This window comes from Schistocerca piceifrons, chromosome X, assembly GCF_021461385.2.
Source record: "Schistocerca piceifrons isolate TAMUIC-IGC-003096 chromosome X, iqSchPice1.1, whole genome shotgun sequence".
NCBI lineage: Eukaryota > Metazoa > Arthropoda > Insecta > Orthoptera > Acrididae > Schistocerca > Schistocerca piceifrons.
This window is the reverse complement of record NC_060149.1, coordinates 148030219-148054288: the sequence shown is the minus strand read 5'-3', so window position 1 is coordinate 148054288 and position 24070 is coordinate 148030219. Positions and strand designations below refer to the sequence as shown.

Sequence of the window (24070 nt, the reverse complement as noted above, 5' to 3'; positions counted from 1 at the left end):
CACCTAGGTGTGCAAGGGACAGAATTTCTATGTAGCTCCTTGTGGTTGGTGCATTTTGCTTGTACTTTACTTCCTGTCTGTTCATTGTTTTCATAATTCTTGAAATTGCCCCTACATGGCGAACAAATGGTAAATCCATGTCACTGAATATCTCTTCGAGCCGTTTTATGCACTTGCTTTGGTAACTCGACTGCAGTGGGGAGCGTCCACCACCTGCTACTACTATCATCACAATCCCAGTGCTATGCAATATCCAATCTCACTACGCGCCACAATTATGCCATTATGGGAAAAATGTATCAGCGTACCTGGAGCAACTCCCAGGTTGTAGATACGCTGCTTCCAGTCTCCACATAACCACAAACTAGGACGTTTTGTTTGGTTGGGAAGCTCAGCAATGATATATTTACAGGAAGACAGCCATAAAGAGAAAATACAATAGTACACAAATCACAGGAAATGAAGCACTTCAATTCCCACAGAAACAATATGGTTTAACCTATTTTAACGAGAATAATGAACAGGGTGTCCATAATTAAAGTTCCAGTTTGAAAACGCTGTAGAAAGAGAACCACTGCTCAGAACGCTGTCAAGTTTGAACAGGTTATTACTGGGGAAACGTCATGGAACAAAAAATTATGAAAATTTGACGAAGTTGTTGTAAGCATCTTAACGTAAGTGGGGTCAGCTACAAATGACAGATGGCTCACTGTAAGACAGATACGGTTTCAGTTTCACATTACACTATCTGTACTGCACAAGTTCAGCAGTCAACAGTTGTGGCACAGTTAGCTAAGTAAGCCCATCCACCACAACAAGGTCATACCAAATTAGAGGGGAAAAAGTGGTGTTTTAATTGTTCTGAGGCCAAAAACAGCACAAAAAGCAAAATACATTGGTTTGTAATCGACCAGGGGCCAAAAACCACATAAGTAGCAAAGTTCCATTGGTTTTTAAGTGTCATGAGACTGGCGCAAGGCATGTTCAATACGCTATCCACTATTTTCTGCCAAAAGTTGAAATCGAGAAACAGCATGTTCCACAACAGATCGGAGTGCCTCAGGGTCACATTCAGAACTGCGAAATGTGAGCCTCCAGTTCACCTACATTCATAATTAGAGCACTGAACACAACAACTTTCAGATAACCTCACAGCCAGAAGTCACGCATATTATGATCAGGTGATCTGGATGGCCAAGCTGTAGGGACATTATGGCTGACAGTTCTAGTATTTCTGAAATGCCCCTGAAACAGCTGCTTCACTGGCTGTGCATAAAGACACATTTTGTGGACTCTCACTAGTCATTGTTTGAGATTTTTTTGTTATGGTCAACGATTATTTTTCTTTTATGACGTCAATACACAGTGGTCAAAATCCTCATCTGAGCATCCTGATTTTAGTTTTCCATTATTGAGAGTTCAGTTTATTTCCTTCCCACTCCTAGCTTCTGCTTCATCTCTAATGACCTTGAGGTAGGTGGGATGTGTAACATTAATCATATTTCCTTTCTGTTTTCCCCTACATCTTTCACTGAATGCAAGAATCTCACAAGTGTCAAATGGTCACAGTTCATCACATTTCCCAATAATCGGGTGGACCATTTGGGCAAACTAAAAAAATTCCTTCATTGCAGGCTGTTTGTGGTCTTAAGTTGGCAAATAATGCACATCAAAATGATCCTACTTGCAACAAGAAAACTAGTTTCTGATATTTCTTTGATGCACTTATTCCATATGTGGCAGAAATGTTTCCAGCTGCCACCACTGCCTTTATTATATCCAAAGAGAAGAAAATGTCAGAAATGCTAACCTTTTTCCCTGTTTCACACACTGTTTCCTAATTCTTGAACAATGTTCATCTAAACCTTCAACTATGCCATGTTCTGCAAGTCATCACAAAAACAGTTCTAGAAGTTCAAATAAAAAATTAAGATTGATAAATCTACCTACAGCAACCTGCAGGATGACATGCCAGACAAAATTGTCATGAACGTACACACCAGCCTACTTTTATCAGGTTAATTTTGCCCTTGTAAATTACATACAGTTTGATAAATAAGATTGTGGTTGGGTTAATCAATATAAAAATGTATTTGACAACAAACTAATTCATATACATACATCATATATGAACAAAAGAAAAATTCAGTTGCAATTAATAGTATGTCCAGTCACCCACAGCATCAATAATTGCTTGGCATTTCTGAGGCATCTTTGAAACCAAGTTTTCTATTTATTCGGGTGGAAGAGACTTCCAAATGCAACAAATTTGCACTGACAGCTGTTTCAAAGTGAATTTTGTTTGCACTTGATGCAACGTTAAGAATGGGTTTCCCGAAAATAGTTTCATAATAATTTTTTCCATTTTTGAGGCACTTTACCCGTTGTGCCACGTTCTTCAAAGCCGTGCACAGTTTTAACCAATTTACAGCATGTTAGCCACTTTTGTACAAATGCCTTTGATTTCCTCATATATTTAGACACTGCAGCATGACTCATTTTAGGATCTTTAGGGTGGCTAAAGAGAAACACGAGTCTCAAAACCTGACATGCAATCTGCACTCATGTATCTTCTTGTGTATTTCAGTCAAGAATTCAAAGCAAACTAATGCTTTACGAACATGGCATTGGCTGTGTAGGAACTAAGCTGATATCTTTTACCATTTGTATGTAATGCCAACCACACTCTTAGCAGACTTATTTCAATATTTTTCACATCATATGCTGCATTAAAGAAAGAGACAATGCAGTTTTGCATATTGAAATATGGTATAAAAAATAAAGAGAAGAATGTGCTTGATATCTTGGCTTCACCAGTAAACAATAACTACATACAACACCACAGTACTTCAACTGGAAAGCAGCAGTTCCTGCAGTAATGTTGTATCCTACCATGTTGCCAATTTGTGCTGATGATTGTTATGTGGTTTTATTTCAATGATAACAAAATTATGCATTACGAAGCAGAGGCAGCAGGTGAACAGTGATGCAGACGCGTGAAGAAATGAATGTTTTGTGAAGAAATGTATGTTTTGTATAGGCTGTAATCCCCCCAATGAGTTGGAATTCTCATCCAGCATGGAGCATCCTTCTTTATGAAAACATCATGAGCCCAGCTGTATGTGTAGTTTGGAGGTCTGCTGGAATAATTCTAGTTTTGTGTGCTTAATGTCTGGGTTTGATTAACACTACAGGCAATCATTTCTAACAAGCATGAACAGGCCCTCTTTACTTTTGGTAATACCAATTGAACAACTGTGGTTTCAAATTGAAATTAAACACAATGTACCTCAGCTACTGCCTGAAGGAGAGTTGGTACAGGTTGGGCCATGAGAGAGCTGCCAAGACTCTTGTCACCGGTAAGCTTTCTTATACCAGAATCAATCTAATTAATGAGCCAGTCACCATGTAAGGTCACAGACACTTGTTTCTTACTGTATTTGAATTAGAGATGTTGAAAATATTGATGCTGGACTAGGAATCTAACACTAATCTCCCCTTTTGTGGAATTTGACACCTTCAAGACAATTGTTTTGAGACACCTTCAAGACAATTGTTTTGACATTTCCCCAAGATTCCAAACTCCTCAAGGTTTCCATAAAGAGTGCATGTTTGCATTCAAACCCTGGTCTGCCACAAAAAATTTTATCACACCATTTCAAGCTGTAGCATGCGTGCTCCAAATTAAAAGTGAAAAATAATGGTGATTTTTAATGTGACTCTGTGTGTTGTCAACAATAATGATAGGTGCTGGTTTCAACTCTCAGTGAGAGAGAGAATTTTTCATCACGTCATTTCAGGTTCAGGCATGCCACTCCTGGCTACTGGTGAAAAATAATTCGATAGTTAACACCTCTGTGTGTAGTCAACAATGATAATATGTGTGGGTTTGACTTCCATATCAGCACAGAACGTTTTGTCACATTATTTCCGGATATGACATGCACACATCTCACTACTGCTGAAATAAACTGATACTAAAATCTAGTCATGGCTAGAAAATGAAGGCAATAGATGTTGGGTTTATATTCCTGTGACACAAAATATTTGCCTCATTAGTTCAGTTTCAGTCATTTCACTACTGGTGACGAAATTCAGTATCTAACATTTGATTGTGCTTAGTTAACAATCTGATTATGTGCTGGTTCGAATCCACATCCAACACAAAATTTTATGCCACTTGATTTCTAGTTTAAACCACACTTTGTTACTTGTGAATGAAACCATATTTATGGTCTGTTAGTTAACAGGGACAATAACTGTTGGATAGAAGTCCCAGGGTCCCAGTCCAGTACAAAAATTTTCGCCATTTAATATCAAGTTTAATCTTTCTTTTTGAAATGTCACTGGTTGTAATAAATGAGTTTAGAAGACCAAGCCATCTTTAATAACATGTTTCCTGATAATTACATTATTTATTTATTTTCGTTACAGCCATTTATGGGCTATGTTCACACAACTTCTCTCACTTTCTAAAGTTCTCTTCCCTCCTCTTTCATCAATACTACTCCATCCGTTCGCTCACTCATGCGCGTTCTTCTACCGAGAATACTCTGTTCTTTCTCATTTTCTCCTTGAAGAAATCCTTCACCTCTGCAACCTTTTTCCTAAAGAGCTGCCTGTTCACAATTTCTTCTGCCGTGATCCCGCATTTTTCTAGATCCCAGTGCACTTCTTTCACCCAGGGAACTAGTGTCTTCCTATTCTACTGGAAGAGAAGAATCTTGTTGGCGAGCCTCTCTGATTCCATTCTTTCAATATGTCCATAGAAAGACAGACTTCTTTTCTTCATTGTGGTGATGATATTTTCAAATCATTGATAAAGTTCTTGATTTGATTTTAGGCAGAACGTAAATTCATTAGGTATTTTTAGGGCCCAAGAATCTTTCTAAGGAATTTCCTTTCTTTTTTTTCCAAGTCTGAAAGTCACTTCCTGGCTATTGTCTCAGATTCATATAAACATTCAGGTTTGAAGACTGTACTGTAGTGTTGGAATTTGGCCTAGTATGAGAGTGATCTAGATTTGTGTGTGTTCTGACACAATCTGAAAGCTATATCCATTTTTCTTGCCCATTCTTCAATTGTTGCATTTTCATTGTTGTTTGGAGTCAAAATCTCTCCTAGGTGCTTGAACTTCTGAACTCTCTTGATGTCACCATACTTTGTCCTCATTGTCCAGACTGGATTATTCTGGAATTAATTTTCATCTGGACTGACAGCCATAGAGACCTGTGTTTTCTAGAGATCTCTTGTAGTATTCATTTTGTATAGTCAAACAACTGTACCACAGGGAAATTAGAAGAGCTGCAAGAAAGTTACTTTATGTGGGTCACACACTAATCAGACAGAATGCAATTCATGTCATTACAGATATTTTTTAGTATAACAATGATGAAAATGCACAAAATTTCTTGAATATTTACATATTTAAAAAATGTCAAGTATGTACCTGAACCCACATGGATGCCATATAAAAACGACGTAACATTTCAGTTGATCTCTGCTACAGTCATGTTATTTCCTTATCAAAAAATATCTTGAAAACATTGTGTAGTTTCAAAGCATTCATATCTGTATTTTTCTTGACAAGTAAATGCAATCTTTCGAATAGCTATTTCTAACATGCTACCCTCAGTATCTACAACAGACACCTGCAGCAGAACCACTGAAGTTCCTGCCATCACCACCACCACCATTTCAATTTGAATTGTCATCAGTTTCAAACATACCTTCTTTGTGACAAAATGTATAGTTCTGAATCATTTAATCTAAAATTTGATTGTTAATAATCTTTCACTAGCCACAACACTTGTCTTTCAGTATTTACAACTGTTCAACAGTATGGGGTTAATTTGAACTAAAATCATTCATATTAAACAATACAGTATTCTTGGTTTATAATCACACTAACCAAACAGTCAACATTATGATGAGTGACAATGATGTTTTGTAACAATTACTAGTGAAATAATCTTAGTCAAATTAATTTTTTCGAAAAATAAAAATAGATGATATATTTGATTACCCTATATACCCCTATAAATGCAATCAACCAAACAAACAAAGGCACAGAACAGCAGGGAACCAACAACAATTAGAGCTGCAAGGAACTACAGTTGTGAGAAAGACTCACTGATGATCCATCTCATACTCAAAAAGGCATCTGCAGATGACATGACGTGTACACTTTGTGTTTCATCAAGTACCAAGTGATCTAGGATTGCATTGCAGACACGTTACGGGCTAGTGATGCATTAAATGTTTCAGCTATGAAACAATTTGCATAAAACTTTGTTTTATATTGAAAACACTATCAGTAACTTATCAGCTTCATTTTAGAATAATTGTAATTTTCGTTTCAGAAGGTCAGTTGGATGAAAGTTAAGTTTGGAAAGGTTTTTACTTACCCTCTATGTATTTGTCTCCAGAATGAAGATCAGGACTTAACTTCCAATTAACCTTAAGGTTAATAAAGATGAAAATGAGCTTGGATCGGACAATGATAGGGGAGGAAATAAGGTGTGTGCTTTTCAAAACAACCATCCCAAAATACATACACTGAAGTGCCAAAGAAACTGGTATAGGCATGCATACTTAAATAGAGAGATACGTAAACAGGCAGAACACGGCATTGCAGTCATCAATGCCTATACAAGACAAGTGTCTGGTGTAGTTGTTAGATAGGTTACTGCTGCTACAATGGCAGGTTGTCAAGATTTATGTGAGTTTGAACATGGTGAATATAGTGGCACACAAGAAATGGGACACAGCATCTATGAGGTAGCGATGAAGTGGAGATTTTACCATATGACCACTTCATGTGTGCACTGTGAATATCAGGAATCTGGAAACCATCAAATCTCTGACATCGCTGCATCCGGAAATAGATCCTGCACGAATGGGACCAATGATGACTGAAGAGAATCGTTCAACATGACAGAAATGCAACCCTTCCACAAATTGCTGCAGATTTCAATGCTGGGCCACCAACAAGTGTCAAGTGTGTGAACCATTCAATGAAACATCATTGATATGGGCTTTTGGAGCCGAAGGCCCATTTGTGTACCCTTGAAGCTTTACACCTCGCCTGGACCCATCAACACCAACACCAACATTGGACTGTTGATGACCGAAAACATGTTGCCTTGTCGGCCGAGTCTAATTTTGAATTGTATTGAGTGGATGTACATGTAAAAGTATGGAGACAACCTCATGAATCCATGGACCTTGCACATCAGTAGTGGACTGTTCAAGCTGGTGGAGGCTCTGTAATTGTGTGGAGTGTGTCATTTGAGTCATATGGGACCTCTGAAGCGTCTAGATATGACTGACAGGTGATACATACGTAAGCATCCTGTCTGATCACCTGCATCCATTCATGTCCATTGTGCATTCCAATGGAGTTCGGCAATTGCAGCAGGACAATGTGACACCCCATATGTTCAGAGTTGCTACAGAGTGGATCAAGGAACACATTTCTGAGTTTAAACACTTCTGCTGGCCACCAAACTCCCCAGACATGAACATTACTGAGTATATCTGGGTTGCCTTGCAATGTGCTGTTCAGAAGAGATCTCCACACCCTCTTACTCTTACAGATTTATGGACAGCCCTGCAGAATTCATGGTGTCACTTCCCTCCAGCACTACTACATACATTAGTCTGAGTCCATGCCAGGTTGTGTTGTGGCACTTCTGCATGCTCGTGGGGCCCTCCACAATATTAGACTGGTGTACCAGTTTCTTTGGCTCGTCAGTGTATTAACACATTGCCTGCCGGACACTTAAGTGATGGATGTTTCAATGGCGTTAGGCTGTGGCCACACAGCAGTCAACATTTTAAATAAAACCTGAACTTGGTTGGCCATACAGGGATTTAAACCTCACTCAGGAATGGGTGTCTAGTACCTTTTGGCTGTGGTTAACTACACTGTTGTTAAATGATTATTAAAAAAACTGCTACCTGTGAATAAATTCTTTCCTCATTCAGCTATATAGTGATATTTTGTTCTCTCATCCACTCATGAACTTTGCTGATAATCATATCAATTGTTGTGTGTGAATTTAATTTAAGTTAATTTTCCATTGTACTGTACTCCTGGGAGAGACTTAACTGCTTGTGCTTTTGGTTTTTCAGTCCACAATTTTACAAAACCCATTATGTCTGTGTCTACTGTACAGCATGTTCTCTCTCTTACAATCTCCAGATTCATTTCACAAATTGATGATATTTCACGAGTAGTCTGAGAAAGCTTGAACTTTCACTTACAGCAGTTCCTGTTTCTTTTGTCTTAACATTTTTAGTGTGTTCAAAATACTCTTTGCAATTAGTTGTGAGAGTCATATACAGTGCGACAACTGGACACTCGTGGGAAGAAATATGAGTAGAGAAAAATTTGATAACATGTATAAACACAGTTTATTAAAAATATTTGCACTACAAAATGTACAGTGAGTATTTCTCAGTAGTTAATGAAATTTTCAGCTGAATTAGGATATTTCTTACTCCATTTGGAGACAAAACATCTCTCCACACAATTAGAACTTTTAAATTCATATGGTAATGTACAAAAAAAGACTGCATCAGGCACCATATGGTGGTGGTATTTTATCTGGGCCCTGAGCAGAGTATAATGATGGAATGGTGCTTGTTCCTGCTGCATTATTGCTGGGGACTGCTTGGTGGGTTCCACTGTCTATGTCCTCATATACTGTCCTGGTTCTGCCCGAATTACCTGAAAAATTCCAGGTTAAAGGATTTAAATTTTACAAATATTGTAACATGAGTACAAGCTTATGTATAACATGGTAACTCTTATGGTTATGATGCCACCCTGTTACATTACCGTATTTACTCGAATTTAAGCCGCACTCGAATCTAAGCCGCACCTGAAAAATGAGACTCGAAATTGAGGAAAAAAAAATTTTCCCGAATCCAAGCCGCACCTGAAATCTGAGACTCGAAATTCAAGGGGAGAGAAAAGTTTTAGGCCGCACTTCCAAATCGAAACAAAGTTGGTCCATTGTAATATGAGACACAACTTAGGTTAAATGAATGACGATACGGCTATAGTAGTTTGGTTCGAGTCGTAAGCTTAGCAGTTAAGCTTTACCAGGTAGCCGTTGTTATGCGTCAGGCGCTCAGTCCGTATTTATACGGGTACCCTTCCTTTTTCACGTGCTTCGTCTGGTCTGAATTGATTGCTTATTTTTCTTTGATCTGACAAGTGCAGTTCTCTTTGTTATAGGTGTTTCCGTCACTCAGAGCTGAAAATGTATTACTGTACTGTGTCATGCATTGTTTGTCGCATTCTGAAAATGAGGGTTTACGGCCTGTCGCCGCTCGCGGCATGGCTTGCTTTTGTGCACGCTACCGCCGCTTACAATTAGAAAAAACAAAGAGAGGAATCGTCTCATTAGCGAAACAATGGCAAGAGACTGCTATTCGTTGCTACTTACACTGCTGCTTTCTTTGATAATGATCAACAAGAACCAAATAATAGACTGCGTACGATAGATGATTTTCTGAACGAGAATTTAGCGAAAATTTTTTCCGTTTGAAAATCTTTGCAGACGCCTCTTTAGTACATTACATTATGCACAGAAATTAGAGTCATCTTAGATTTAAAAATCTAATCAATTGCCGTGCTTCATTTCTGACTGTATCACTATTAGGCATAAGAATAATACGAATATAAACACGACATGGTATGTATATTCTTCCGCGTCTGCTGTTGTCTCACTCTAGTTTCGTAGTTTATTAGGCGGACAGGATTTAAATGAGATAGCAGCAAACACGAAAGAATACATGGCAAAATGTTTATCTTCGTATTATTCTTATGGTGAAGAGAATACTGCATGTGATTCACAATTCATAAAAGTTCCTATTAGCAACCATTTCTTCTCACAGTTTGGAAAAAATTCAGAAAGCAGAGCTGGCCATATTGACAAATATCCCAAACAGTCTTGCCAGTCGGATTTTCGTAGTACATTGAAATGCTGCTACGTTCGAAGAGGAAAAATACGGAATTTGTATTTACATCGTTGGATAATGTATGAAAATGCAGTGGTCGAAACTCGGGGCGGAGAAAAAAAAGCTCGTCTTCCACCTTTTTTTTATTTATTTACTGACGCAGAGGTTTTGGTGCTAGTATTTGTCTTTGTGCCTGCGAACTGCGAAGCATGCCTGCGTAGCGCTACATATATTCGACGACAGAAGTTAGTTGTGGCGGCACCTACCAACATTTTTCAGAACTTCCGCTTACTTTGCACTCGATTCTAAGCCGCAGGCGGTTTTTTGGATTACAAAAACCGGAAAAAAAGTGCGGCTTAGATTCGAGTAAATACAGTATATGAAATATGTACAACTGGCACTTAAATTATTAACTCTCACGAGGAAACATCCCTAACTGTATCTCATATTTTAAGGAGAAAAAAAGCCCATCTGCAAGATATTAGCCCAATCAATCAACCTTGTACAAAATTTTGCAGTGGATCGGTATGAGAATATTGTTAAAATAATATTAAATATATATAGGTATGAGGTTGAGATATTACACAGTCGTATTACTTACTGTTATTCAAGTAGAATGTGTGTTCTTAAACAAGATTTTAAAACTTATTGAGGAGATTTGTGCACCTACCCACTCCTCTTCCCTCTCATCTTCAACATCTCGCAAACAGAGCACTGGTTGTCACTCTGCTGTACCTGTATTTCGCACTCTGGCATTAGGTGGTGGTGGTGGTGGTGGTGGTGGTGGTGTAGTGAGTGACCAACAACCAGTGCATGCAAAAGTTTGAGAGTGGTACTTTCAGAAGGTTGTAACTGCATACTTTCAGAATTATGGCCCAAATTTTCACTCGGGATCAATTCCTGGGGGCTGATATCTTACAAGTGCGCTTTTTCCTCCTCAAAATATGAGGTCAAGTTGGTGATGTTTCCTTGACTGAGCAAGCTTTTCAGTAGTTTTGATATTTTTTTTCCAGAGCTCAAGGTGAAGGCTGGAAAAGTACCTCATAATCCACATTTGGGCAAAATGATGAGGGTGCTAAAATTTCTTAGTTTATGAGTTTGTATCTTTCTGGAATGTGGTAAGTGATTTGTAGTACTGGTACTGCTTTAAGGAGTAGGAGCATCCAGAGATGATACAATAAAATTTCAGGAAGATATGCATGAAATGCCATAATAACAGTCACTACCTCCCAACAATTTTGAAGTGCTGTCAAACTGACAGTGTACTTTAACAACTGTGACAAACTTCTCCTATTGGAAAGCTACAAACACCCTATGTCAGCAAAAAAAAAAAGCAAGGGTAGGTCCGGTAATCATTGTTGGAGCAAACTATGCAGAAATTGGTGGCAAATACAGATTGTGGTCCACATCAGAACTAATGATGCAAGTTGTGAGACTAGACTACATTCCTTCCAATGAAATAAGTACAGTTGACAAGACTAGCCATTGTGCTTTGATATGCTCACCTTCTGCAGTTTTGTTCTGAGAGATGACTGCAGGCCTCTGATTCTGATACATGTGGAAGGCCTGAGCCAGATACTTAGACAATTCTGTGACAATCCACATTGTGACTCATGACAAATGAGTGACACTGGATGAAGCAAATCTTCTCTTAATTTTGTTTTCATTACTGCACAGTTTAAGTTGGGAAGCCATTTTCAAATTTGTACATAGTGTTCAATGATAATTTTTCAGATAGTTGACTCGCCACCCAGTCAAGTAACAGTTACTGACCACACACAACCTTCCACAAGAAGAAAATATTACAATATTAGTAAGCCACTGTACAAACTTTCGCAGAACTAGTCCAAGTTGGCTAAACCTAAAAGACAAGCTATGTAAGACTCGAGTGAAATTAAATCAGTCTCCCCTGAGCCTGTACCATTGGTCCCTTTCAACCTGGGGTAAGAATAAACTGACTCCTCCCTCCCAAACCCATCACTTTTTTTCTCTCCTGAGGAAAGAACGAACAGTTCCAAGAGTTAGGAAGTTTCTCACTTTTAAATGAGTGCTGACAGTGCTGGAAGCTTACCTCCTGAGGGTAAATACTGACCAGCTATTCTCTCTCTTTTTCACTCATAGTTTCATTTATAAGCAAATCAAATGACAGCCTTACATTTATGAGTTGAATCTTTCCACTAATTAAAAATCTGGTAAGTGACCCATGCTAGAATAGGCCTCAAGTCAGTGGAGGTTCTGCTTAGCATGCACCTATGAAGGTTGCCTGAAGATCACAAAATTATTGACATGTAAGAGTAAAAAAACTGTTGGTAAACCTGAACTATTAGACAGTAAGAAAAATACCAAATATCTCATGAACATTTTCTTAGGAAATTCCAGGAACTGGCCTTCAGGGCACTATGTATGAATATGCTACAATGCTCTACATATCACTGACAGAAATGAAGCAGCAAAATTAGACTAATAACTTGCACAATTGTACAAGCAAGCAGTCTGTGAATGGAACTCAACGAACCCTTAATATATGGTGCAATGAGACAGACACCACCACACACTTCACAGTGACCATACAGTATAGAATAAGGTATTAATTACAATGGTCTTCAGGACTCTATAATATCTAGAAACAAATAGCAGCATAACAACACTATGAAAGCCTGACACCTGTATGTATTTAACATTTTGCAGGCAACTGCACAACAAAAAAACTCTTATCAAACTTTTTTGTTGTCCTCCGAACTCGTTCAAAATCCATATTAGACACCAGTTTGCAATTAGCTTCAATTAATAATCTGTACATCTACATCTGCATTTATACTCAGCAAGCCACCCAACAGTGTATGGCGGAGAGCACTTTACGTGCCACTGTCATTACCGCCCTTTTCTGTTCCAGTAGCATATGGTTCGCGGGAAGAATGACTGCCGGAAAGCCCCTGTGCGCGCTCTAATCTCTCTAATTTTACATTCGTGATCTCCTCAGGAGGTATAAGTAGGGGAAAGCAATATATTCGATACCTCATCCAGAAACGCACCCTCTCGAAACCTGGACAGCAAGCTACACTGCGATGCAGAGCGCCTCTCTTGCAGAGTCTGCCACTTGAGTTTGCTAAACATCTCCATAATGCTATCACGCTTACCAAATAACCCTGTGATGAAACGCACGCTCTTCTTTGGATCTTCTCCATCTCCTCTGTCAACCCGACCTGGTATGGATCCCACACTGATGAGCAATACTCAAGTATAGGTCGAACAAGTGTTTTGTAAGTCATCTCCTTTGTTGATGGACTACATTTTCTAAGGACTCTCCCAATGAATCTCAACCTGGCACTCGCCTTACCAACAACTCATTTTATATGATCATTCTACTTCAAATTGTTCTGTACACATACTCCCAGATATTTTTCAGTGTTTGTTCTGCTATCATATAATCTTGTAGTTAGCAGAAGGAATACTACACCACTTTTTTTCCCAGGAGTAAGTCAGAAACAGATGTTTCCAACATAAAAACAGACTTGTTTACATTTAACATGCTACTAATTTTCACATCCTGTTTACATTTAACATATTGGTAATTTTTTTTATGCTGCAGATGTATGCGACAGCTGCTTATTAGTTACCGTAAATCAGTGTAAGTTACCTTAAGAATTTTTAATTTTCCTGGTGTAGATGTCACATTCATCATGCTACTTGTGCATATTTTGACAGTATTCAGGCAATAATGATGTTACTGACACTTAAGAAGACAGTCATAATGTAATTTTGAATGAAATATCCTGTTTTAAAATTTCAAATGAAATACTTCAGCTTTCAACAGCTGTGTCTGCCACTGTTGTCAGAACTAAAACTACTGGGGTTGTCACAGTGTCCCATTTATACAAATGAGGCAGCAGAGTCTGGAACCTTCCAGAAGACAACAGAAATGACATGAGTGGGAAGCTGAGTTGGGCAGCTGGCTATTAATCTGCACAGAGCCTAAGGCTTAACCTCATGAAATACTTACAGGATTACACTTGACTGATATTTTTATTTCTGATGAGATAGGTGTAATTGAAAGCCACCAACTGGAAGACCGACACAATAATGGGTGGATGCAATTTTAATTTCATGATACAAATACTTTGAGAGGTTGCTCCCCATACAAATAAGAATTTTGTTGCACTGTCCACTTGTGGCACGTAAAGGAAGATTAAGGTTTAATGCCCCTGTAAACAATGAGATAATTGGAAACTAATCACAAGCTCAAAATTGGAAAGGTATGGAATAAAAGTGGTCACTTCCTTACTTAGGGCTCCTCTTGGCTTTTACTTTAAGCATCTTAGAGAAGCTAAGAGAATCCTAAATCTGAATGGCTGGACAGGTCCCATGAATGTAAGTCCCAGCCCACAAATTCGTGTATTCGGCAAGGGACTACTTTGAAAAAGAAAAGGAAAACAGTAAGCCTTATTTCCTGCTGCTCAGATTGTTAAGAGGACTGCAGCAGCATTGAAAATAAGCAAGATTGCTTTTTGTAACAACAGGGAAAGAACACTACAGTATAGACAGTAGTGAGAGTGGCACACCAAGGCTGCACACACCAGCAAAGAAGCAGCTGAGGACGAAGCCATTGACAGCTTTGGACAATTTTCAGAAAGACGCTATTCGTCCTCATTCATATGGCTATTATAAGAGAAGCAAACATTCCACTCTACCTGTGTCACTTCACAAATTTTCATTACATACAGTGCTAAAAGACAGGCTTCAGCTATTCAGTGTTTAATGGACCCAAAATATTGATGGAAAGGACAGATGTAATGGCATGGCAGTGTATATTTCTGCACAAGATCATGGTTGAAAATATAGTGTGGATAGATGAAACGTGGGTTAATGCCAGACATTCATTATGTAGGGGCTGGAGTGATGGAACGCCACAGGGGACCAAGGCAATGTCCGTTGGAAAAGGAGGGCACATTATTGTTTTATATGCAGGTACATCGAACAGTTATGTGCCAAACTGCTTGTTTATGTTTTGTTAAAAAAAAAGACCGGTTATTACCATGAAGAGAAGAACAGTGGTTTTTCAAAAGTGGTTCGAAATGTTGCTTATGACGAATCTGACAAGTCCATCTGTTATCGTCATGGGCAATAACCCCTTATCATTCCGTTGTTCACAATAGGACACCAACTTTGGCAACAAAAAAAGAAGATATTATTCAGTGGCTGAAGTGACAAAAAGTGGATTTGAAAGAATCTATGAAGAAGGCAGAATTACTCAAGATTATGGCATAAAAGAACCACAATTTCTTACATATGTAGTTTATGAGAGTGCCAAAAGGCACGAGCATGAAATAGTTTGGCTTCCTCCATACCATTGTCACTTCAAAGCCGTTAAAGGGGTATTATTTGCCTACATACAATACAAAATTCATGATGTATGAAGTTGAAATCTTTTTGTAGCAGATATTAATCAAGTACAAATGAGACATGGACAAAAATTGTACTGTTCACAAGTGTCATCAGAGAGGCAGCCAAAAATGAAGGCATTGTGGAAGAATGCATAGAAAATTTAATTATACAACTGGGAAGGAGCAGTGAGCGTTCGAGCAGTGCCGAAGAAGACTATTTCACGTCACATTCTGACAGTAATGAGAGAGGTGTTCCTCCATTAGCAAACTACAACACACTCCATAATATAAGGAGTGACCAATCATCTTTATTGTGAGTACCACCTTCAGATTTTAACTGTGAACACTTTGCTGTCCACACGTCTCATACAAATGTATTCACTTGGCGCCGTCAGTGCTAGTTCAGATTACTTGGCTTGTCGCCAGCCGTTCTTGACATTATTGGGAGGTTATACATTGTTAAGTTTTCCTAATCTTGTTGTTAGTTCTACTAAGGTCACAACCCTGTTTCCCATTCTCATAAAATTTCAAAGATATACATACATAAATAAATACAAAATCTTTTTGTTTCATATATTTGTTTATTTGTATTGTCTTTGGTACTTAGTACTACTCTTTCGTAAGGTATGCAGCAAAAAGTCTCCAAGATGTAACGCAACTCCACAAGACTTGCACATTAAGTTTGTTGTTCTCCATTTTTTGCTTTTGCTACGTACATGGCAATTCCTTCATTTTCGCTTGTTTCGGAAATAAGTATTAGCTGGTGTTGCTTTACGTGACCGGAAAGTCTGTCAACCAGATCATGAGGAGACGTATGCAATGTAGTGGCAACCCTCAAGTTTTGCTCAGAAGCAGGTACACGATCTTTTATCCACGAATCACACACCTCCAATAAAAAAAATTGTGAAATCACTCTAGTGGTCTGTACCGAAATATTGCCATGTATGAGACACATTAAATAATGCGCAATTAAAGAGGTACATGAAAACCTTTTTTGACCATTTCATAATTTTTCTGTATATAGGGTAATAACTCAAATATTGGTCTGTCTGATCCACTCCTTTCATGTATTTGTTGTAGTCTAATACACTTCAGCTTTTTTTTATTGTGTAATTGATTTTTCTACATTTTCTTTGAGTGTCAGTCGAAGTGGCATTATGTATTGTAGAGATCATTTGTCTTGTTTTAGTTTTCGAAGCTCTCCATACTTGTGTGAGTACTTCACATTTCCATTGATGACAAGATTCAAACACGTTGACTTTTGCGTGCTTTAATTTTTCCGAAAATCCTATATTTTGCTGTATCGTCCCAAAAACTCTAATTTTCTTTTCCAGTAACTTCTCTGCAAGTTCTACACTGTTATAATAATTATCCATGTAGAGGTCATGCCACTTCCCATAAGAAGGTGTCAATAGTTCCATCACCGTTTTTGCTAAAGGCTATCATGCACCGCTATATATCTTGAATGAGGAAACGTATCCCACACTCTAATCTTACAGCATCTGAATGAGTATACCATATTACGTAATTTTCAATGGATTGTAAACCTTAAAATTTAACCGTCCACACCACAGTATCATTCCTTCATCAATTGAGATGTTTTGACTTGAATTAAAGGTCTCTCTCAACTTTTCAGAAAACAATCAATTGCGAATTGCACTTCGAAAAGCCAGTTGGCATTATCTGGTTAATTATTGTTGTCAGAAAAATGTAAAAATAATAATATTTGTCCGAATCAGTTGTGGGACATTGTTTTGTGAAATATCGGTGTGGCTATCAATGGATTTGTTGACTAATAATCAGTGATCCTTGCTGTTTTTTTTACAATTCCCGTAAGGACAGCAAGCCTAAACCATTTTCGAAGTTCGGGTCCCATAATGTCGACAAATTCGCCATTTTTTAAAATCCAGTTTCCTTCTATTGCAATTCTGACTATAGTACTTGTTGGTTTTGTATTCAACGATATCCTCGACACTCTGTATCTTTGGGAAATATGTTAGGACTGGGAGATCTTTCAAATTTATTACTGGTCCCCGGTAAATCAAAGTCTGACCACTGCACTGTCGTCGTCTTCTGATTCATCCAAATCAGTTGGCAACTGTAGCATTCACCGAATTCTTCTTGAATGTATTTTACTACCTTCCGACAATTCTGCTTCACTTTCATTTTTTTGATATTCAGTGTCTTGTTCCCACTCGGCCAAGTCGTCTGAAACGTCAGACGAGGCATCCGCTCATTCATCGTAAATAATCCTATCTCTCATCTGCCATGATGAAAGGGCACATACTTGTTGACTTGTATAACTTATTGTTACCTAAATAAAACACCAACAGAATGCAAAAGATACTAAAGTGCTGTCGCTTGCCACTGTGCGATACTATGTTCACGACACCACTGTTGTGTCACTGGCTGTTGACTGCTGTTTCGCGCACGGCACCACTGTGGTGTCGCCGGATGGCATATTGTTAATGTACTGATAAATTATTCAGTCTCTCATTGCAGAACTAATTAATATTGCTAATATTTAACAATGGAAACAAAAATTGGAAATGTTCGATTTGAGAAAATTGTTTTCATTTGTATTTTGAAGTTTGACAAATAACTTTATGCTGTATTGGCATATTAAATACTAAATATGCTCACTTACATTTTTCGATATTATACACGGTGTTCCATTTATCTGGTGACCGTCTGTGCAGTGCAATAGATACTGGGCAACGAGAGCTCCGTTGCCTGGCTATAAGATGCTGTGTCGCCCATACACTGCTGCGGTATGACATGAATACATTTAAAATTTAAGCAAATAAATTTTGTACTCTCCAATGTCGTGCAATTACCTGCCATTATTTTCCACACATTTCTGACATCTACTCAAGAAATTATCACATGATGTAATTCTGTCCAAGATACTGAATTAATTGATTCATGGATATTATCCTTGAGTTCCTCTGTCGTGTGAGGATTTGTTGTGTACACTTCGTCCTTCAGTGCACCCCACAAATAATCACATGGAGTTAAATCGGGACTTCTAGTGGTCCAGATACTGTTACTAATCATTCTTTCATTGAACACATCATTAATTGCATGCAAAGAAACATTGGTCATATGAACCCTTGCTAAATCCTGTTGAAAAAATGTGAAGCTTCATTCTCTTTCACTCAGTTCATTAAAAAATGGTCGCAAAATGTTTTTTTACACATATTTCACTTGTAACTGTCATCAAAAAGAATTGGGCCTATTATTCTGTCACCACTAACTGCACATCACATCCCTATTTTTTGATCATGAAATGGTTCCTCATGAAGCACAACGGGTCTACCTGTGCTCCAATGTTGACAGTTGTGGGAATTAACATACCTGTGTAATTGGAACCAAGCCTCATCTGAAAACAGAATGAGGTAAGGATCCATTTCACCTTCACGCACTTGTTTAAAAAACCCATTCGCAACACTTAACCCTGTGTGCAGGATCACCAGGTCAAAGTTATTGTACTACTTATACTTCATAGGGCCTTAGACCAAGCAGCTTAGCACCTCTTTGTACGGAGGTGCACAATATTTGTGTTTGCTGCAAAAGATGTCTAAGACTTTTCAGGTATGCAGTGACACCGCAATGAGCTTCTGTGAGCACTATACGTCATCTTTTATGTTTCTAGTCTTTAACACTTCTCGCTTCATAAAATTTATTCACTAATTTGAACTCCATCACAACTCTGAACTCTAACACCTTGAAACTTCTGTTCAAACAATCTCCAAACAGTATGAGTGGACACTCTACACACAAATGTATTATAAACAAACATTTGTTACGGAATTGAATAATTCGTTCTTGCCATGGTTGGATTCGCAAACTTCCCTGTTACACTTGTGATGCCCATTTCACTGCTCGACAAGGTATGTATGTGTGTATGGCCTTCAGGCATGGCTGGCCTGCAGTATCCCAGGCAGGCGGTCATCAGATAAATGGAACACACTGTATATTACAAGTAGCAACTGTAACTAAATTCATGCATACACTATAGCTAACGGCACTTGTGGTCCTGGGTGAACCAACAGAACTATCTTTTTAGGTTTGCCTTCACTTGATCAAATGCCTTCTGCATTTCTGGTGTCTAATGCAGTGACTGCTGGCCACTCTTGTTCTTGACCATTAATCCTGCTAACAGCACCTGCGCCCTGGTCACCCTTGGCAGATGTCGATTGCAGTTTCATGTTCCTAAAAACCTTCCAAGTTGGTGGTAATCAGTTGATCAAAGTATCTCTTCAATTATGGCTATTTTATCCTTCAAGGGGCACATCCCGGCTGCTGACCATTTGTCACCAACGAATGTCACCTGCTGTTGCCAGAACATGCACTTTGCCTTACTGATTACCATTCCATATTTATTGATGTTCTCAAAAATGGTCCTGAGGTGCTCTTCATGCAACTCCTCTGACTTTGAGAACACCAATATATTGTCCAAATATACAAAACAACTTTGCAGTCCCTTTAGCAGCTCATTAATAAACCACTGTCATGTCGTGTGTGTGCTGTGCTGTGCTGTGTTCTTCAAGCTAAATGGCATTTGCACATACTTAAATCAAAGGGTTTTGTTACTGTTGTCTTTGGTATATCCTTCTCAGTTACTTGTATCTAATAGTATGCTTTTCTTGCAGTCAATTACACTAATTATTGCTGCTCCTGCCAGAACTCTGGTGAAATCCTTTATGATGAGTATCAGGTAGTGGTCAGGCACTGTACCGGTGTTTAACACCCGGTAGTCACATAGAGCTTCCCCCTCTGTGTGTGTGTGTGTGTGTGTGTGTGTGTGTGTGTGTGTGTGTGTGTGTGTGTGTGTCTCATGGTCCAACTTGTTTTCTGTCTTAGCATACCTGTGATGAATTCTCCTCTTTCCTAATTTGTGTGGTGCTGATGTGTACCTTTATTTCTATCTGACACAGGAAAATGGCAACCACTATGACCTCTGCTAGCACGAAGGTCGATCAGTAACTCTGCTGGCACCCTTAATATCTCAATTTCACATTTTATCCATCATAGTTTTACCTGCTGAGATTCCAGTAACCTCTTCAGAGGAAACTTATTTACTCAAAGTTTTCGCCAGATTGTTCTAACTATGACAAACTCTGCAAACTAGTTATGTGAATTTTATTAGGCACTATGCTACATTAATACAGGAATAGTAATCACATACTTATGAATATAAACAAGCAAACAGCTGTGTTTTTTTCGTGGCCTGCCATGCCTACTGCTGACTGCTGTCATATGAGTGTGCACAAGGTTTCATGCATCTTGTTGCTCTGTTGCGAAACCACCGGTGATACCAACAAATCTGTTCCTGTTGGCTGTTTTGGGCAGCTCTTAATTATTTCTTGGCCAGGTAAGTTTTTCTAGTTTTGCAATACCACTGACACTTGCCTCTGTAGTGCACCATATTGTTTTTAAGCTTGTGCATTTCTTTAGTAATATCCACATGCTGGCCCTTCCGTATTGCTGCAGTCTATTGCTGTGCGCAACCATCTCACCATTGTCACGTTTGCTCTATGTGTACTGTCCAATTTTGCATAAATTTGGTCTGCCAGTGTTATCAGCAGCTAAACATCGTCTTTATCACTAGACACTACTGCTGCCCTCACTGCACCTTGCAACTACGCTAGCCCCATGTGTCTCAGTATAGCATATGGTAACTGCTTCTGCAATGATTCCTTGTAAGTACTACCAATATTTGGAGAGTGTGTTCTATCTTCAGTACCTGTTGTATATTTTTACCTAGTGGTTTATACATTCTGCTGATCAACAATATTTCCGAGCATGTACACTGCTGTTTTACCAATGGCTTAAGTATGATATCTGCACCTATGGCAGCTGCCCTGGTGTCTGATGCTTTTACTGACACTGAAAAACCTCATACATTCATCTTATCTCATTCTGTTCAAATGCCAGCTCAAGCATTGTAAACCAAAGTTCCGGTTTGTTCAGTGTTAACTGTGATGTCTGCACCTTTGTTTGGGATTCATTTGTTGCTGCACATCTGCTGCTAACTGCTGGACTTCGGCTCACTGCATAATTCTCCTGTTCCTCAACTGCCAACTGCAACCCATCTTCTCTGATAGCTGCTAACTCTCTCTGTGTGCGCACGCATGTGTTGCCCCTTGACCCAACAGTATTGCTTAGCTCTGCATGCCCATTTGTGTATCTCTGGTTGGTTGCATGATCACCACTCATATGTTGTATCCAAATAATTACCACACGTCAGGATTTCTCTAAACTTTATTACCAATCTTAGGCACGCATTGTCAAAAGAAATGCAAAATACTACAACCAAAAACAAATAATAAAATCCAAGGCATAAAGCAACTACCAACTGGGTCTGCTCCAGAGAATAAAAACCAACTTGCACTGTGCGCAAGTCACTCTGGTGGCAACAGCTCCCATAATGTTATTAGTGTTTGGCTGAACATCACACGTGTATCCACACAAGTACTGTGGTTGTAAAACTTCCTGGGGTTGTTTTTACTTGTGATAGCTCTGGTACCTGAGACAGAAGCTTTTCAAAGCAACTGACTGTGGTACAATATGCTTTTCTGTCAGTACGTACAACCTGTGGGGCACCACCTATTTAAAGTATTTCATCACTTTAGGCAGGTGAACACTCAAGATCCAGACTTTCACACCCATTCTTAAAATTTGTGAAGTTACAATATGACAACAGTACCATTAACAAACAAGAAATCTTGCCTATTTTGATCTGTATCATAATCCATAAAATATTAAAAGAACTCAATGTGTCAAAGCATAGAAAACACTAGGTAAATAACACTCTTACACCCACTTTTTATTTTCCTTGCACGTTTTTCGGTGCTAAACCTTATGACTTGCAACATTGCCTAACTAGGTCCAATGCAGTGCGGGTGGAAGAGTAATACTAATTGTTTTAATGCAGACTAAACAGTTTAAAATTTACACTACTGGCCATTAAAATTGCTACACCACAAAGATGACGTGCTACAGACATGAAATTTAACTGACAGGGAGAAGATGCTGTGATACGCAAATGATTAGCTTTTCAGAGGATTCACACAAGGGTGGCGCTGGTGGCAACACCTACAACGTGCTGACATGAGGAAAGTTTCCAACCAATTTCTCATACACAAACAGCAGTTTACCAGCATTGCCTGGTGAAACATCGTTGTGATGCCTTGTGTAAGGAGGAGAAATTTGTACCATTACGTTTCCGCCAATCCCAGGAAACGCATTTGCATTTCCTGACCTATCCCAATGAAGATGCTACAAAGTAATGGCTGTGACAGGTCTGACCAGAAGATTTAACATAGCCATTCCACTGCTAAACTTTTCACCTGAAGCTGAAATAATACAATGGCATGTAAATACACAACCAACACGGTCACATTGTAGCCTATCGTGATTGCGGTTTATCGTATCGCGACATTGCTGCACGCATTGGTCGAGATCCAACGACTGTTAGCAGAATATGGAATCGGTGGGTTCAGGAGGGTAATACTGAATGTCGTGCTGGATCCCAATGGCCTCGTATCACTAGCAGTCGAGATGACAGGCATCTTATCCACAGGGCTGTAACGGATCGTGCAGCCACGTCTCGATCCCTGAGTCAATAGATGGGGACGTTTGCAAGACTACAACCATCTGCACGAACAGTTTGACGATGTTTGCAGAAGCATGGACTATCAGCTCTGAGACCATGGCTGCGGTTACCCTTGATGCTGCATCACAGACAGGAGCACCTGAGATGGTGTACTCAACGACGAACCTGGGTGCACGAATGGCAAAACGTCATTTTTTCAGATGAATCTAGGTTCTGTTTACAGAATCATGATGGTCGCATTTGTGTTTGGCGACATCGCAGTGAACGCACATTTGAAGCATGTATTCGTCATCGTCATACTGGCGTATCACCCGGCGTAAAGGTATGGGGTGCCATTGGTTACATGTCTCTGTCACCTCTTGTTTGCATTGACAGCACTTTGAACAGTGGATGTTACATTTCAGATGTGTTACGACCCGTGGCTCTAAGCTTCATTCGATCCCTGCGAAATCCTCCATTTCAGCAGGATAATGCATGACCGCATGTTGCAGGTCCTGTAGGAGCCTTTCTGGATACAGAAAATGTTCGACTGTTGCCCTGGGCAGCACATTCTCCAGATCTCTCATCAATTGAAAACTTCTGGTCAATGGTGGCCGAGCAACTGGCTCGTCACAATACGCCAGTCACTACTCTTGATGACCTGTGGTATCGTGTTGAAGCTGCATGGGCAGCTGTACCTGTCCATGCCATCCAAGCTCTGTTTGACTCAATGCCCAGGCGTATCAAGGCCGTTATTACGGCCAGAGGTGGTTGTTCTGGGTACTGATTTCTCAAGATATATGCACCCAAATTGCGTGAAAATGTAATCACATGTCAGTTCTAATATAATATATTTGTCCAATGAATACCCATTTATCATCTGCATTTCTTCTTGGTGTAGCAATTTTAATGTCCAGTAGTGTAATAATCTGTGATTGTAGGAGCAGTGCTACTTCATCATTCAGCACACTATAGAAATTTGTAGATAGAACAAATTATATAGGTGTGTTGCATTAACAGAAATGCGAAAGCAGAAAAATGCATAATAAGCTTGCAAAACCACATATAGCTTGTGCAGAAATTTCGTATCAATTAACTAAATTTCAAAATTATGTCA

At 39.0% G+C, this 24070-nt stretch overlaps 1 protein-coding gene across 1 annotated transcript in view; it reads right to left on the bottom strand.

The window, feature by feature from the left end:
* Positions 1–8399: 8399 nt before the first annotated feature.
* LOC124722228 overlaps positions 8400–24070 on the bottom strand; it is a 215713-nt gene continuing 200042 nt past the window's right edge. The window contains exon 6 of the mRNA XM_047247420.1: positions 8400–8734. Within this exon, the coding sequence (XP_047103376.1) occupies positions 8583–8734 (152 nt within the window). The 3' untranslated portion in view covers positions 8400–8582. The remainder of the gene's footprint in view (positions 8735–24070) is intronic.